This window comes from Oncorhynchus gorbuscha, linkage group LG07 (assembly GCF_021184085.1).
Source record: "Oncorhynchus gorbuscha isolate QuinsamMale2020 ecotype Even-year linkage group LG07, OgorEven_v1.0, whole genome shotgun sequence".
NCBI lineage: Eukaryota > Metazoa > Chordata > Actinopteri > Salmoniformes > Salmonidae > Oncorhynchus > Oncorhynchus gorbuscha.
In genome coordinates this window covers 10,237,763-10,254,388 of record NC_060179.1, presented here as the reverse complement: position 1 = coordinate 10,254,388, position 16,626 = coordinate 10,237,763, and the positions used below count along the sequence as shown (strand labels likewise).

The following is a 16,626-nucleotide window of genomic DNA, read 5'->3' as shown; positions in this document are numbered from 1 at the left end:
ACACGTTCAAGGCAAAGCAATGTGAGCAGAGTGCTTGTACTTATAAGTAGGAATTCTTCATCTCATTACATTCTTGTCATGATTTTTCATCCACTCCATTCATGCTAATGCTAATCATTGCTTCCACCACACGCACAGTCAATACACACATACACACACACCGCACCTCTAGTCTTGTACATTATCAGCCCAGGAGGTAAGTGACATTTGTACAGAGCTCAGATTAAAAAGAAGGATATGGAGTCCCATGAACTATAATGCCTGTGAAACTGCTTTTCTCCTCTAGGAATTTTTTTTCCACTTATCGTTACCGTAGGACCATCTTACAGTACCCAGCTCAAATAGGGGCGGCAGGTAGCCTAGTGGTTAGAGTGTAGGGACGGCAGGTAGCCTAGTGGTTAGAGTGTAGGGACGGCAGGTAGCCTAGTGGTTAGAGTGTAGGGACGGCAGGTAGCCTAGTGGTTAGAGTGTAGGGACGGCAGGTAGCCTAGTGGTTAGAGTGTAGGGACGGCAGGTAGCCTAGTGGTTAGAGTGTAGGGACGGCAGGTAGCCTAGTGGTTAGAGTGTAGGGACGGCAGGTAGCCTAGTGGTTAGAAGGGGGAGGCAGATAGCCTAGTGGTTAGAAGGGGGAGGCAGGTAGCCTAGTGGTTAGAAGGGGAGGCAGATAGCCTAGTGGTTAGAAGGGGGAGGCAGGTAGCCTAGTGGTTAGAGTGGGTGACTCCTAGTGGTTAGAGGGGGAGGCAGGTAACCTAGTGGTTAGAGGGGGAGGCAGGTAGCCTGGGTTAGCCAGTGGTTAGAGGGGGGAGGCAGGTAACCTAGTGGCTAGAGGGGGAGGCAGGTAGCCTAGTGGTTAGAGTGTAGGGACGGCAGGTAGCCTAGTGGTTAGAGGGGGAGGCAGATAGCCTAGTGGTTAGAAGGGGGAGGCAGATAGCCTAGTGGTTAGAGGGGGAGGCAGGTAGCCTAGTGGTTAGAGGGGGAGGCAGGTAGCCTAGTGGTTAGAGGGGGAGGCAGGTAATCTAGTGGTTAGAGGGGGAGGCAGGTAACCTAGTGGTTAGAGGGGGAGGCAGGTAGCCCAGTGGTTAGAAGGGGGAGGCAGGTAGCCTAGTGGTTAGAGGGGGAGGCAGGTAACCTAGTGGTTAGAGTGGGAGGCAGGTAGCCTAGTGGTTAGAGGGGAGAGGCAGGTAACCTAGTGGTTAGAGGGGGAGGCAGGTAGCCTAGTGGTTAGAGGGGGGAGGCAGGTAGCCTAGTGGTTAGAGGGGGGAGGCAGGTAACCTAGTGGTTAGAGGGTTGGACTATTATCTGGAAGGTTGCAATATTGAATCCCAGAGCTGACAAGGTGAAATCTGTCGTTCTGCCCCTGAACAATGCAGTTAACTCACTGTTCCTGGGCCGTCATTGAAAATAAGAATATGTTCTTAACTGACTTGCCTAGTTAAATAAAGGTCAAATAAATCTTCCCTTTTGTTATCAGTTTTGGATACAAATCCAACCCCTGGAGAATAAGCCAGGGTAAGACAACGGCTAAGTACACAGTTCCTTTACCCTATCCTAAACCACACACTAATTTGGGAAAAAGTCTGTCCTCTCTCCTCCAATCCTCTCCCCTCCAATCCTCGCTCCTCCAATCCTCTCTCCTCCAGTCCTATATCCTCTAGTCCTCTCTCCTCCAGTCCTCTCTCCTCCATCCTCTCTCCTTTGTGTCCCGGAAACCAATAATTGGTAGAGGAGAGTGTCAATTTGTTAGTAGGTGAAGTGTCCTTCCCTCCTTGTTAGCCACTTTTCATTAGGATAGCGTATCCTACCTGAGTCCTTCATCGGGATAGTGTATCCTACCTGAGTCCTTCATCATGATAGCATAAACCTGAGTCCTTCATAAGGATAGTGTAAACCTGAGTCCTTCGTCAGGATAGCGTATCCTACCTGAAGCCTTCATCAGGATACATATCCTACCTGAGTTCTTCATCAGGATAGTGTAAACCTGAGTCCTTCATCAGGATAGCATATCCTACCCGAGTCCTTCATCAGGATAGTGTAAACCTGAGTCCTTCATCAGGATAGCGTAAACCTGAGTCCTTCATCAGGATAGCGTATCCTACCTGAGTTCTTCATCAGGATAGCGTATCCTACCTGAAGCCTTCATCAGGATAGCGTAAACCTGAGTCCTTCATCAGGATAGCGTATCCTACCTGAGTCCTTCATCAGGATAGCGTAAACCTGAGTCCTTCATCAGGATAGCGTAAACCTGAGTCCTTCATCAGGATAGCATATCCTACCTGAGTCCTTCATCAGGATAGTGTAAACCTGAGTCCTTCATCAGGATAGCGTATCCTACCTGAAGCCTTCATCAGGATAGCGTAAACCTGAGTCCTTCATCAGGATAGCGTATCCTACCTGAGTCCTTCATCAGGATAGTGTAAACCTGAGTCCTTCATCAGGATAGTGTAAACCTGAGTCCTTCATCAGGATAGTGTAAACCTGAGTCCTTCATCAGGATAGTGTAAACCTGAGTCTTTCATCAGGATAGTGTAAACCTGAGTCCATTGTGGAAGAGTTTAATATCTGCAACACCACCTTTGAAGCAGTTGTTGTTTTCTCAGAGGAGAAAAGAATGCAAAAAAAAGCTACAATTGTTTTTATATTTATTTTGAGTTTTATTCCCCTGTGAAAGTCATTTGCCTGATGACAAGCGAGTGGTGAAGGAGAGTCTAATTTCTGTCCACTTCCCATTTCCTCGCTTACCTTTGACATTTTTGAAAAAGGGAGGTGACAGAGGACAGAGGAGAGAGGATGCAGGAGTTGAACAAAGAGAAAAGGCTGAACAACAAAATATCTATCACAGGACCAATGCTAAGAAAACAACTCCACCTTCACCATAGCGCCGTATTTCCTATAGAGGTTCACACACTTGTAGTTTCCCCTAGAAGCTTTGGGTCATTATAATGACCTGTTATTCCTCCTGGTAGAGTTGTGTCATAATGACTTGTTATTCCTCCTAGTAGAGTTGGGTCATGATAATGACTTGTTATTCCTCCTGGTAGAGTTGGGTCATTATAATGACTTGTTATTCCTCCTGGTAGAGTTGTGTCATAATGACTTGTTATTCCTCCTGGTAGAGTTGTGTCATAATGACTTGTTATTCCTCCTGGTAGAGTTGTGTCATTATAATGACTTGTTATTCCTCCTGGTAGAGTTGTGTCATAATGACTTGTTATTCCTCCTGGTAGAGTTGTGTCATAATGACTTGTTATTCCTCCTGGTAGAGTTGTGTCATTATAATGACTTGTTATTCCTCCTGGTAGAGTTGTGTCATTATAATGACTTGTTATTCCTCCTGGTAGTGTTGGGTAATTATAATGACTTGTTATTCCTCCTGTTAGAGTTGTGTCATTATAATGACTTGTTATTCCTCCTAGTAGAGTTGTGTCATTATAATGACTTGTTATTCCTCCTGGTAGTGTTGGGTCATTATAATGACTTGTATTTTCCTCCTGGTAGTGTTGGGTCATTATAATGACTTGTTATTCCTCCTGGTAGTGTTGGGTCATTATAATGACTTGTTATTCCTCCTGGTAGAGTTGTGTCATAATGACTTGTTATTCCTCCTGGTAGTGTTGGGTCATTATAATGACTTGTTATTCCTCCTGGTAGTGTTGGGTCATTATAATGACTTGTTATTCCTCCTGGTAGAGTTGTGTCATAATGACTTGTAATTCCTCCTGGTAGAGTTGTGTTACAATGACTTGTTCTTCCTCCTGGTAGAGTTGTGTCATAATGACTTGTAATTCCTCCTGGTAGAGTTGTGTCACAATGACTTGTTCTTCCTCCTGGTAGAGTTGTGTCATAATGACTTGTTATTCCTCCTGGTAGAGTTGTGTCACAATGACTTGTTCTTCCTCCTGGTAGAGTTGTGTCACAATGACTTGTTATTCCTCCTAGTAGAGTTGTGTCATTATAAAGACTTGTAATTCCTCCTGGTAGAGTTGTGTCATAATGACTTGTTATTCCTCCTAGTAGAGTTGTGTCATTATAAAGACTTGTAATTCCTCCTGGTAGAGTTGGATTATTATAATGACTTGTAATTCCTCCTGGTACAGTTGGATCATTATAATGACCTGTTATTCCTCCTGGTAGAGTTGGGTCATTATAATGACTTGTTATTCCTCCTGGTAGAGTTGTGTCATTATAATGACTTGTTATTCCTCCTAGTAGAGGTTTGTCATAATGGCTTGTTATTCCTCCTAGTAGAGGTTTGTCATAATAACTTGTTATTCCTCCTGGTAGAGTTGTGTCATAATGACTTGTTATTCCTCCTGGTAGAGTTGTGTCATAATGACTTATTATTCCTCCTAGTAGTGTTGGGTCATTATAATGACTTGTATTTTCCTCCTGGTAGTGTTGGGTCATTATAATGACTTGTAATTCCTCCTGGTAGAGTTGTGTCACAATGACTTGTTCTTCCTCCTGGTAGAGTTGTGTCATAATGACTTGTTATTCCTCCTGGTAGAGTTGTGTCACAATGACTTGTTCTTCCTCCTGGTAGAGTTGGATCATTATAATGACTTGTAATTCCTCCTGGTACAGTTGGATCATTATAATGACTTGTTATTCCTCCTAGTAGAGGTTTGTCATAATGACTTGTTATTCCTCCTGGTAGTGTTGGGTCATTATAATGACTTGTTATTCCTCCTAGTAGAGGTTTGTCATAATGACTTGTTATTCCTCCTCGTAGAGTTGGGTCATTATAATGAGTTGTTATTCCTCCTGGTAGAGTTGTGTCATAATGATTGTTATTCCTCCTGGTAGAGTTGTGTCATAATGACTTGTTATTCCTCCTGGTAGAGTTGTGTCATAATGACTTGTATTTTCCTCCTGGTAGTGTTGGGTCATTATAATGACCTGTTATTCCTCCTGGTAGTGTTGGGTCATTATAATGACTTGTTATACCTCCTGGTAGAGTTGTGTCATAATGACTTGTTATTCCTCCTGGTAGTGTTGGGTCATTATAATGACTTGTTATTCCTCCTGGTAGAGTTGTGTCATAATGACTTGTTATTCCTCCTGGTAGTGTTGGGTCATTATAATGACTTGTTATTCCTCCTGGTATAGGTTTGTCATAATGACTTGTTATTCCTCCTAGTAGAGTTGTGTCATAATGACTTGTTCTTCCTCCTGGTAGAGTTGTGTCATAATGACTTGTTATTCCTCCTAGTAGAGTTGTGTCATTATAAAGACTTGTAATTCCTCCTGGTAGAGTTGTGTCACAATGACTTGTTCTTCCTCCTGATAGAGTTGTGTCATAATAACTTGTTATTCCTCCTGGTAGAGTTGTGTCACAATGACTAGTTCTTCCTCCTGGTAGAGTTGTGTCATAATGACTTGTTATTCCTCCTAGTAGAGTTGTGTCATTATAAAGACTTGTAATTCCTCCTGGTAGAGTTGGATCATTACAATGACTTGTAATTCCTCCTGGTACAGTTGGATCATTATAATGACCTGTTATTCCTCCTGGTAGAGTTGGGTCATTATAATGACTTGTTATTCCTCCTGGTAGAGTTGTGTCATTATAATGACTTGTAATTCCTCCTAGTAGTGTTGGATCATTATAATGACTTGTTATTCCTCCTGGTAGAGTTGTGTCATAATGACTTGTTATTCCTCCTGGTAGAGTTGTGTCATTATAATGACTTGTTATTCCTCCTGGTAGAGTTGTGTCATAATGACTTGTTATTCCTCCTAGTAGAGGTTTGTCATAATGACTTGTTATTCCTCCTCGTAGAGTTGGGTCATTATAATGAGTTGTTATTCCTCCTGGTAGAGTTGTGTCATAATGACTTGTTATTCCTCCTGGTAGAGTTGTGTCATAATGACTTGTTATTCCTCCTGGTAGAGTTTTGTCATAATGACTTATTATTCCTCCTGGTAGAATTGTGTCATTATAATGACTTGTTATTCCTCCTGGTAGAGTTGTGTCATAATGACTTGTTATTCCTCCTGGTAGTGTTGGGTCATTATAATGACTTGTTATTCCTCCTGGTAGAGTTGTGTCATAATGACTTGTTATTCCTCCTGGTAGAGTTGTGTCATAATGACTTGTTATTCCTCCTGGTAGAGTTGTGTCATTATAATGACTTGTTATTCCTCCTGGTAGAGTTGTGTCATAATGACTTGTTATTCCTCCTAGTAGAGGTTTGTCATAATGACTTGTTATTCCTCCTCGTAGAGTTGGGTCATTATAATGAGTTGTTATTCCTCCCGGTAGAGTTGGGTCATAATGACTTGTTATTCCTCCTGGTAGAGTTGTGACATAATGACTTGTTATTCCTCCTGGTAGAGTTGTGTCATAATGACTTGTTATTCCTCCTGGTAGAGTTGTGTCATTATAATGACTTGTTATTCCTCCTGGTAGAGTTGTGTCATAATGACTTGTTATTCCTCCTGGTAGTGTTGGGTCATTATAATGACTTGTTATTCCTCCTGGTAGTGTTGGGTCATTATAATGACTTGTTATTCCTCCTGGTAGAGTTGTGTCATAATGACTTGTTATTCCTCCTGGTAGAGTTGTGTCATAATGACTTGTTATTCCTCCTGGTAGAGTTGTGTCATAATGACTTGTTATTCCTCCTGGTAGAGTTGTGTCATAATGACTTGTTATTCCTCCTGGTAGAGTTGTGTCATAATGACTTGTTATTCCTCCTCGTAGAGTTGGGTCATTATAATGAGTTGTTATTCCTCCTGGTAGAGTTGTGTCATAATGATTGTTATTCCTCCTGGTAGAGTTGTGTCATAATGACTTGTTATTCCTCCTGGTAGAGTTGTGTCATAATGACTTGTATTTTCCTCCTGGTAGTGTTGGGTCATTATAATGACCTGTTATTCCTCCTGGTAGTGTTGGGTCATTATAATGACTTGTTATACCTCCTGGTAGAGTTGTGTCATAATGACTTGTTATTCCTCCTGGTAGTGTTGGGTCATTATAATGACTTGTTATTCCTCCTGGTAGAGTTGTGTCATAATGACTTGTTATTCCTCCTGGTAGTGTTGGGTCATTATAATGACTTGTTATTCCTCCTGGTAGAGTTGTGTCATTATAATGACTTGTTATTCCTCCTGGTATAGGTTTGTCATAATGACTTGTTATTCCTCCTAGTAGAGTTGTGTCATAATGACTTGTTCTTCCTCCTGGTAGAGTTGTGTCATAATGACTTGTTATTCCTCCTAGTAGAGTTGTGTCATTATAAAGACTTGTAATTCCTCCTGGTAGAGTTGTGTCACAATGACTTGTTCTTCCTCCTGATAGAGTTGTGTCATAATAACTTGTTATTCCTCCTGGTAGAGTTGTGTCACAATGACTAGTTCTTCCTCCTGGTAGAGTTGTGTCATAATGACTTGTTATTCCTCCTAGTAGAGTTGTGTCATTATAAAGACTTGTAATTCCTCCTGGTAGAGTTGGATCATTACAATGACTTGTAATTCCTCCTGGTACAGTTGGATCATTACAATGACTTGTTATTCCTCCTGGTAGAGTTGTGTCATTATAATGACTTGTAATTCCTCCTAGTAGTGTTGGATCATTATAATGACTTGTTATTCCTCCTGGTAGAGTTGTGTCATAATGACTTGTTATTCCTCCTGGTAGAGTTGTGTCATTATAATGACTTGTTATTCCTCCTGGTAGAGTTGTGTCATAATGACTTGTTATTCCTCCTAGTAGAGGTTTGTCATAATGACTTGTTATTCCTCCTCGTAGAGTTGGGTCATTATAATGAGTTGTTATTCCTCTTGGTAGAGTTGTGTCATAATGACTTGTTATTCCTCCTGGTAGAGTTGTGTCATAATGACTTGTTATTCCTCCTGGTAGAGTTTTGTCATAATGACTTATTATTCCTCCTGGTAGAATTGTGTCATTATAATGACTTGTTATTCCTCCTGGTAGAGTTGTGTCATAATGACTTGTTATTCCTCCTGGTAGTGTTGGGTCATTATAATGACTTGTTATTCCTCCTGGTAGAGTTGTGTCATAATGACTTGTTATTCCTCCTGGTAGAGTTGTGTCATAATGACTTGTTATTCCTCCTGGTAGAGTTGTGTCATTATAATGACTTGTTATTCCTCCTGGTAGAGTTGTGTCATAATGACTTGTTATTCCTCCTAGTAGAGGTTTGTCATAATGACTTGTTATTCCTCCTCGTAGAGTTGGGTCATTATAATGAGTTGTTATTCCTCCCGGTAGAGTTGGGTCATAATGACTTGTTATTCCTCCTGGTAGAGTTGTGACATAATGACTTGTTATTCCTCCTGGTAGAGTTGTGTCATAATGACTTGTTATTCCTCCTGGTAGAGTTGTGTCATTATAATGACTTGTTATTCCTCCTGGTAGAGTTGTGTCATAATGACTTGTTATTCCTCCTGGTAGTGTTGGGTCATTATAATGACTTGTTATTCCTCCTGGTAGTGTTGGGTCATTATAATGACTTGTTATTCCTCCTGGTAGAGTTGTGTCATAATGACTTGTTATTCCTCCTGGTAGAGTTGTGTCATAATGACTTGTTATTCCTCCTGGTAGAGTTGTGTCATAATGACTTGTTATTCCTCCTGGTAGAGTTGTGTCATAATGACTTGTTATTCCTCCTGGTAGAGTTGTGTCATAATGACTTGTTATTCCTCCTGGTAGAGTTGTGTCATAATGACTTGTTATTCCTCCTGGTAGAGTTGTGTCATAATGACTCTAGTGAAATCCATCCGTTGACCTGGATAATGCGTTATTAAACGCCCTCACTGACTTAAAGAAATCCCTGGGTAAAGTGTAATTAAACCACATCACTGGATGAATGAAAGCCCTGGGTAGCTTGTTATTAAACTATATCACTGACTTAAGGAAAGCCTTTCCGTTTTCACAAGCAGCTCGATGTGAGACTCAGTGCTCAGACGTTTGGTTTGCCTGCCTTTGAAAGCGGGCCAAATCCAGCTCTCTGTGTTTAAAAATACTTAACAGCTCATCCTACACATGGCCCTGACACTTGTTCCCACTGAAAAGTCACACAGCATAACCTGAGGCAGCAGTTCTGAATACGTTTAAGAGGTGGAACGTGTGCGGTGTTGATATGTCATTATAACACATGGTGGAACCGTGAAATCTCACAGTGAATAAAATATGCTTAGAGCAAGATTTTCACCTCCATTCCTATCAATCTAAGCTGAAGTCATGTTTTTTTCTGAGTGAATTTATATAAACCAACATTTTTTTGTTACAATTTATGGGTAGACACATACTGTTGTGTAAATAAATGTTTGTTTCTTTCTTCTACACCTGCATTGCTTGCTGTTTGGGGTTTTAGGCTGGGTTTCTGTACAGCACTTTGAGATATCAGCTGATGTACGAAGGGCTATATAAATAAAATTTGATTTTGATTTGATTTGATTTGATGGAAACCCTTGGAAACCCAAATAAATGATAAATACTGAATTATAAATACTATATTCTCCGATTGGGGTTCCACAATATCTAACCATACAGACACAAGCCTTGTTTGACAGACACACTAAAGCTTCTCTATAATGCTGGCTGTAGTTTCGGGTTAATCAACGAGAGATGGACTTTCTACTTCCTCTAGGGACGTCACACTTATTCAAACAGCACAACAGAACCGGTCACTTTGGATAGATTTATTACAGTGGGTCGACTTGGACCACTGTTGGTTCCGGCGACACAAACTACCTCCGCTCCGGGCCTCCGGCCTGACCCAGCTCAACCCAACAGAGTGTCTGTGTCTGTGCCTGATGTCTGAGATGAAAAGGGGGTATTGATGTGGTCCTTCTGTAGCTCAGTTGGTAGAGCATGGCGCTTGTAAAACCAGGGTAGTGGGTTCGATCCCCGGGACCACCCATACGTAGAATGTATGCACACATGACTGTAAGTCGCTTTGGATAAAAGCGTCTGCTAAATGGCATATATTATTATTATTATATTATATTATTGATGGAGCTCTTCCTGTGTGTTGAGGGAAGTGTTTGGGTCAAGCTGGACCTGGAAGATGGGTCTAATAGGAGTAGAGTGTAGATAGAGGCTGACCTGGAAGATGGGTCTAATAGGAGTAGAGTGTAGATAGAGGCTGACCTGGAAGATGGGTCTAATAGAAGTAGAGTGTAGATAGAGGCTGACTCATAGTAAACCAATGGGAGGAAGGAGTTTGTGAGACACACACTCAGCGCTACTGACTGGGCTTTCAGTTCATCTCGCTTCCACTCCCTTTCTTCCTGGTCAGTTGCCATGTGACACTTCCTGGCAGCCGACTCGGACACGTCATCAGACACAGAGAGTGACAGGCTAGGAGGTGTTAGATGTCTGAGTCAATGATTCCTAGCTGTCTACAGGATAGATGAGGACATTGGGTCTGCAATAATAGGCTCTATGTCATCGTCACCACCATCATCATCATCGTCATGATCAATACCATGGATAGAGGATTGCATTCCCACTTTACTCACAATGGCAAATATAATCCTGCCATTCGAGGCCATAAATATTGGTATGGTGTTAAAATGAATTAGAATATTGAATGAGGACATTTGAACAGTGACTACATTATTAATGAACAGGATATTCATCCTACTTTATGATTTAGTGGAGACTAAATGTATATTGTTATCTCCTCGCTCCCTCTCCTCGCTTCCGCTCTCCTCTTCCCCCTCTCTCCCAAACTCATTTAAATGCCAGTCAACTCAGGAAGTACACTACAATTCCAATTTCTCTTCAATGCTTTTCAATTAGGAACAATTTGAATTTCAAATGGAATTGACCCCAACCCTGCCAGTTATGCAGTACTTATCTAGACCGACTCAGAGTGTGTTCTCCTATGACAGGGCTGATAAAATACCATCATAGTCGTTTCCTGACATTTATACTATCACGTATTTCAGCCGCAGTAAATAGTCATTATGAAACGACGACCTTTGCATTTGCTACTTTTGGAGAAAAATCTATATTTTTTACAAAGGTAAAACCACCCCTTCCAGCGACCCTCCACTATGCTACCACATAATATAACAAACAGGCCACACACTTTCCTCGGATTAGACGGCAGGTTGTTAATACGGTAGGTGGAGTTGAATCAGAGTGGGCAGATAGGAAAGAAGAAGGAAGTTACAGATGTAATAAAAAGCGAGAAGAGAAGAGAAGACAAGGTACGTTATTAGATTCTTACAGTGCGGTTGGTGCAGATTGGTGTGAAAGCGTTGGTTCCGCATGTAAACAGTCTGTCTCCATTCACCAGCAAAACTCGGATGTAGTTCTGACATTCCTCCTGTGAAGAGGACAGAACAGCACAGCTAACATTAGCCCTCATAGAAGGACACAGACACAGCAACACCTTAGCCAAATTTCAAGTTTCATGTATTTGGCTTTTGTATGTACATACATTGGAATTTCTCTTCAACGTGAGTTCAAACAAGGTAGAAGAAGATTTTTTTTAAACACAAAATCATAAATACAATACTAATGATCAAGTATGCTAAATAAGAATGTGTAAGTGAAAATAATAGCCTAAACATTGGACAAATTCTGAATAATGATGCTACAGCAGAAGAAAGCAAGAGGGGGGTTTCTTTGCCGCTATTGCCTTGGCTAACTCTTCAGGGGTTTGGTCTAGGCCTTGGCTAACTCTTCAGTGGTTTGGTCTAGGCCTTGGCTAACTCTTCAGGGGTTTGGTCTAGGCCTTGGCTAACTCTTCAGTGGTTTGGTCTAGGCCTTGGCTAACTCTTCAGTGGTTTGGTCTAGGCCTTGGTTAACTCTTCAAGGGTTTGGTCTAGGCCTTGGCTAACTCTTCAGGGGTTTGGTCTAGGCCTTGGCTAACTCTTCAGTGGTTTGGTCTAGGCCTTGGCTAACTCTTCAGTGGTTTGGTCTAGGCCTTGGCTAACTCTTCAGGGGTTTGGTCTAGGCCTTGGCTAACTCTTCAGTGGTTTGGTCTAGGCCTTGGCTAACTCTTCAGGGGTTTGGTCTAGGCCTTGGCTAACTCTTCAGTGGTTTGGTCTAGGCCTTGGCTAACTCTTCAGTGGTTTGGTCTAGGCCTTGGCTAACTCTTCAGGGGTTTGGTCTAGGCCTTGGATAACTCTTCAGTGGTTTGGTCTAGGCCTTGGCTAACTCTTCAGGGGTTTGGTCTAGGCCTTGGCTAACTCTTCAGGGGTTTGGTCTAGGCCTTGGCTAACTCTTCAGGGGTTTGGTCTAGGCCTTGGCTAACTCTTCAGGGGTTTGGTCTAGGCCTTGGCTAACTCTTCAGGGGTTTGGTATGGGCCTTGGCTAACTCTTCAGGGGTTTGGTCTAGGCCTTGGCTAACTCTTCAGGGGTTTGGTCTAGGCCTTGGCTAACTCTTCAGGGGTTTGGTCTAGGCCTTGGCTAACTCTTCAGGGGTTTGGTCTAGGCCTTGGCTAACTCTTCAGGGGTTTGGTCTAGGCCTTGGCTAACTCTACAGTGGTTTGGTCTAGGCCTTGGCTAACTCTTCAGGGGTTTGGTCTAGGCCTTGGCTAACTCTTCAGGGGTTTGGTCTAGGCCTTGGCTAACTCTTCAGGGGTTTGGTCTAGGCCTTGGCTGACTCTTCAGGGGTTTGGTCTAGGCCTTGGCTAACTCTTCAGGGGTTTGGTCTAGGCCTTGGCTAACTCTTCAGGGGTTTGGTCTAGGCCTTGGCTAACTCCTCAGGGGTTTGGTATAGGCCTTGGCTAACTCTTCAGGGGTTTGGTCTAGGCCTTGGCTAACTCTTCAGTGGTTTGGTCTAGGCCTTGGCTAACTCTTCAGGGGTTTGGTCTAGGCCTTGGCTAACTCTTCAGGGGTTTGGTATAGGCCTTGGCTAACTCTTCAGTGGTTTGGTCTAGGCCTTGGCTAACTCTTCAGGGGTTTGGTCTAGGCCTTGGCTAACTCTTCAGTGGTTTGGTATAGGCCTTGGCTAACTCTTCAGGGGTTTGGTCTAGGCCTTGGATAACTCTTCAGGGGTTTGGTCTAGGCCTTGGCTAACTCTTCAGTGGTTTGATCTAGGCCTTGGCTAACTCTTCAGGGGTTTGGTCTAGGCCTTGGCTAACTCTTCAGGGGTTTGGTCTAGGCCTTGGCTAACTCTTCAGGGGTTTGGTCTAGGCCTTGGCTGACTCTTCAGGGGTTTGGTCTAGGCCTTGGCTAACTCTTCAGGGGTTTGGTCTAGGCCTTGGCTAACTCTTCAGGGGTTTGGTCTAGGCCTTGGCTAACTCTTCAGGGGTTTGGTATAGGCCTTGGCTAACTCTTCAGGGGTTTGGTCTAGGCCTTGGCTAACTCTTCAGTGGTTTGGTCTAGGCCTTGGCTAACTCTTCGGGGGTTTGGTCTAGGCCTTGGCTAACTCTTCGGGGGTTTGGTCTAGGCCTTGGCTAACTCTTCAGTGGTTTGGTCTAGGCCTTGGCTAACTCTTCAGGGGTTTGGTCTAGGCCTTGGCTAACTCTTCAGTGGTTTGGTATAAGCCTTGGCTAACTCTTCAGGGGTTTGGTCTAGGCCTTGGATAACTCTTCAGGGGTTTGGTCTAGGCCTTGGCTAACTCTTCAGTGGTTTGATCTAGGCCTTGGCTAACTCTTCAGGGGTTTGGTCTAGGCCTTGGCTAACTCTTCAGGGGTTTGGTCTAGGCCTTGGCTAACTCTTCAGGGGTTTGGTCTAGGCCTTGGCTAACTCTTCATGAGTTTGGTCTAGGCCTTGGCTAACTCTTCATTGGTTTGGTCTAGGCCTTGGCTAACTCTTCAGGGGTTTGGTCTAGGCCTTGGCTAACTCTTCAGTGGTTTGGTCTAGGCCTTGGCTAACTCTTCAGGGGTTTGGTCTAGGCCTTGGCTGACTCTTCAGTGGTTTGGTCTAGGCCTTGGCTAACTCTTCAGTGGTTTGGTCTAGGCCTTGGCTAACTCTTCAGGGGTTTGGTCTAGGCCTTGGCTAACTCTTCAGGGGTTTGGTCTAGGCCTTGGCTAACTCTTCAGGGGTTTGGTCTAGGCCTTGGCTAACTCTTCAGGGGTTTGGTCTAGGCCTTGGCTAACTCTTCAGGGGTTTGGTCTAGGCCTTGGCTAACTCTTCAGGGGTTTGGTCTAGGCCTTGGCTAACTCTTCAGGGGTTTGGTCTAGGCCTTGGCTAACTCTTCAGGGGTTTGGTCTAGGCCTTGGCTAACTCTTCAGGGGTTTGGTCTAGGCCTTGGCTAACTCTTCAGGGGTTTGGTCTAGGCCTTGGCTAACTCTTCAGTGGTTTGGTCTAGGCCTTGGCTAACTCTTCAGGGGTTTGGTCTAGGCCTTGGCTAACTCTTCAGGGTTTGGTCTAGGCCTTGGCTAACTCTTCAGGGGTTTGGTCTAGGCCTTGGCTAACTCTTCAGTGGTTTGGTCTAGGCCTTGGCTAACTCTTCAGGGGTTTGGTCTAGGCCTTGGCTAACTCTTCAGGGGTTTGGTCTAGGCCTTGGCTAACTCTTCAGGGGTTTGGTCTAGGCCTTGGCTAACTCTTCAGTGGTTTGGTCTAGGCCTTGGCTAACTCTTCAGTGGTTTGGTCTAGGCCTTGGCTAACTCTTCAGGGGTTTGGTCTAGGCCTTGGCTAACTCTTCAGTGGTTTGGTCTAGGCCTTGGCTAACTCTTCAGGGGTTTGGTCTAGGCCTTGGCTAACTCTTCAGGGGTTTGGTCTAGGCCTTGGCTAACTCTTCAGTGGTTTGGTCTAGGCCTTGGCTAACTCTTCAGTGGTTTGGTCTAGACCTTGGCTAACTCTTCAGGGGTTTGGTCTAGGCCTTGGCTAACTCTTCAGGGGTTTGGTCTAGGCCTTGGCTAACTCTTCAGGGGTTTGGTCTAGGCCTTGGCTAACTCTTCAGGGGTTTGGTCTAGGCCTTGGCTAACTATTCAGGGGTTTGGTCTAGGCCTTGGCTAACTCTTCAGTGGTTTGGTCTAGGCCTTGGCTAACTCTTCAGTGGTTTGGTCTAGGCCTTGGCTAACTCTTCAGTGGTTTGGTCTAGGCCTTGGCTAACTCTTCAGTGGTTTGGTCTAGGCCTTGGCTAACTCTTCAGGGGTTTGGTCTAGGCCTTGGCTAACTCTTCAGGGGTTTGGTCTAGGCCTTGGCTAACTCTTCAGGGGTTTGGTCTAGGCCTTGGCTAACTCTTCAGGGGTTTGGTCTAGGCCTTGGCTAACTCTTCAGGGGTTTGGTCTAGGCCTTGGCTAACTCTTCAGGGGTTTGGTCTAGGCCTTGGTTAACTCTTCAGGGGTTTGGTCTAGGCCTTGGTTAACTCTTCAGGGGTTTGGTCTAGGCCTTGGTTAACTCTTCAGGGGTTTGGTCTAGGCCTTGGTTAACTCTTCAGGGGTTTGGTCTAGGCCTTGGTTAACTCTTCAGGGGTTTGGTCTAGGCCTTGGCTAACTCTTCAGTGGTTTGGTCTAGGCCTTGGCTAACTCTTCAGTGGTTTGGTCTAGGCCTTGGCTAACTCTGCAGTGGTTTGGTCTAGGCCTTGGCTAACTCTTCAGTGGTTTGGTCTAGGCCTTGGCTAACTCTTCAGTGGTTTGGTCTAGGCCTTGGCTAACTCTTCAGTGGTTTGGTCTAGGCCTTGGCTAACTCTTCAGTGGTTTGGTCTAGGCCTTGGCTAACTCTTCAGTGGTTTGGTATAGGCCTTGGCTAACTCTTCAGTGGTTTGGTCTAGGCCTTGGCTAACTCTTCAGGGGTTTGGTCTAGGTCTTGGCTAACTCTTCAGTGGTTTGGTCTAGGCCTTGGCTAACTCTTCAGTGGTTTGGTCTAGGCCTTGACTAACTCTTCAGGGGTTTGGTCTAGGCCTTGGCTAACTCTTCGGGGGTTTGGTCTAGGCCTTGGCTAACTCTTCAGGGGTTTGGTCTAGGCCTTGGCTAACTATTCAGGGGTTTGGTCTAGGCCTTGGCTACCTCTTCTGGGGTTTGGTCTAGGCCTTGGCTAACTCTTCAGGGGTTTGGTCTAGGCCTTGGTTAACTCTTCAGGGGTTTGGTCTAGGCCTTGGCTAACTCTTCAGTGGTTTGGTCTAGGCCTTGGCTAACTCTTCAGTGGTTTGGTCTAGGCCTTGGTTAACTCTTCAGGGGTTTGGTCTAGGCCTTGGCTAACTCTTCAGTGGTTTGGTCTAGGCCTTGGCTAACTCTTCAGTGGTTTGGTCTAGGCCTTGGCTAACTCTTCAGTGGTTTGGTATAGGCCTTGGCTAACTCTTCAGTGGTTTGGTCTAGGCCTTGGCTAACTCTTCAGTGGTTTGGTCTAGGCCTTGGCTAACTCTTCAGGGGTTTGGTCTAGGTCTTGGCTAACTCTTCAGTGGTTTGGTCTAGGCCTTGGCTAACTCTTCAGTGGTTTGGTCTAGGCCTTGGCTAACTCTTCAGTGGTTTGGTCTAGGCCTTGGCTAACTCTTCAGGGGTTTGGTCTAGGCCTTGGCTAACTCTTCAGGGGTTTGGTCTAGGCCTTGGCTAACTCTTCAGTGGTTTGGTCAGGCCTTGGCTAACTCTTCAGGGGTTTGGTCAGGCCTTGGCTAACTCTTCAGGGGTTTGGTCAGGCCTTGACTAACTCTTCAGGGGTTTGGTCAGGCCTTGGCTAACTCTTCAGGGGTTTGGTCAGGCCTTGGCTAACTCTTCAGGGGTTTGGGCTAGTGTAGTGTGGCTGACTTTGTGGATAAC

General features: G+C 44.4%; 1 protein-coding gene across 6 annotated transcripts in view; it reads right to left on the bottom strand.

The window, feature by feature from the left end:
* LOC124039466 (semaphorin-5A-like) overlaps positions 1 to 16,626 on the bottom strand; it is a 327,706-nt gene that overhangs the window by 177,544 nt on the left and 133,536 nt on the right. For all 6 annotated transcript variants that reach the window (XM_046355461.1, XM_046355465.1, XM_046355462.1 and 3 more), the window contains one exon: positions 11,202 to 11,300. In XM_046355461.1, coding sequence (XP_046211417.1) covers positions 11,202 to 11,300 — 99 coding nt within the window. The remainder of the gene's footprint in view (positions 1 to 11,201; positions 11,301 to 16,626) is intronic.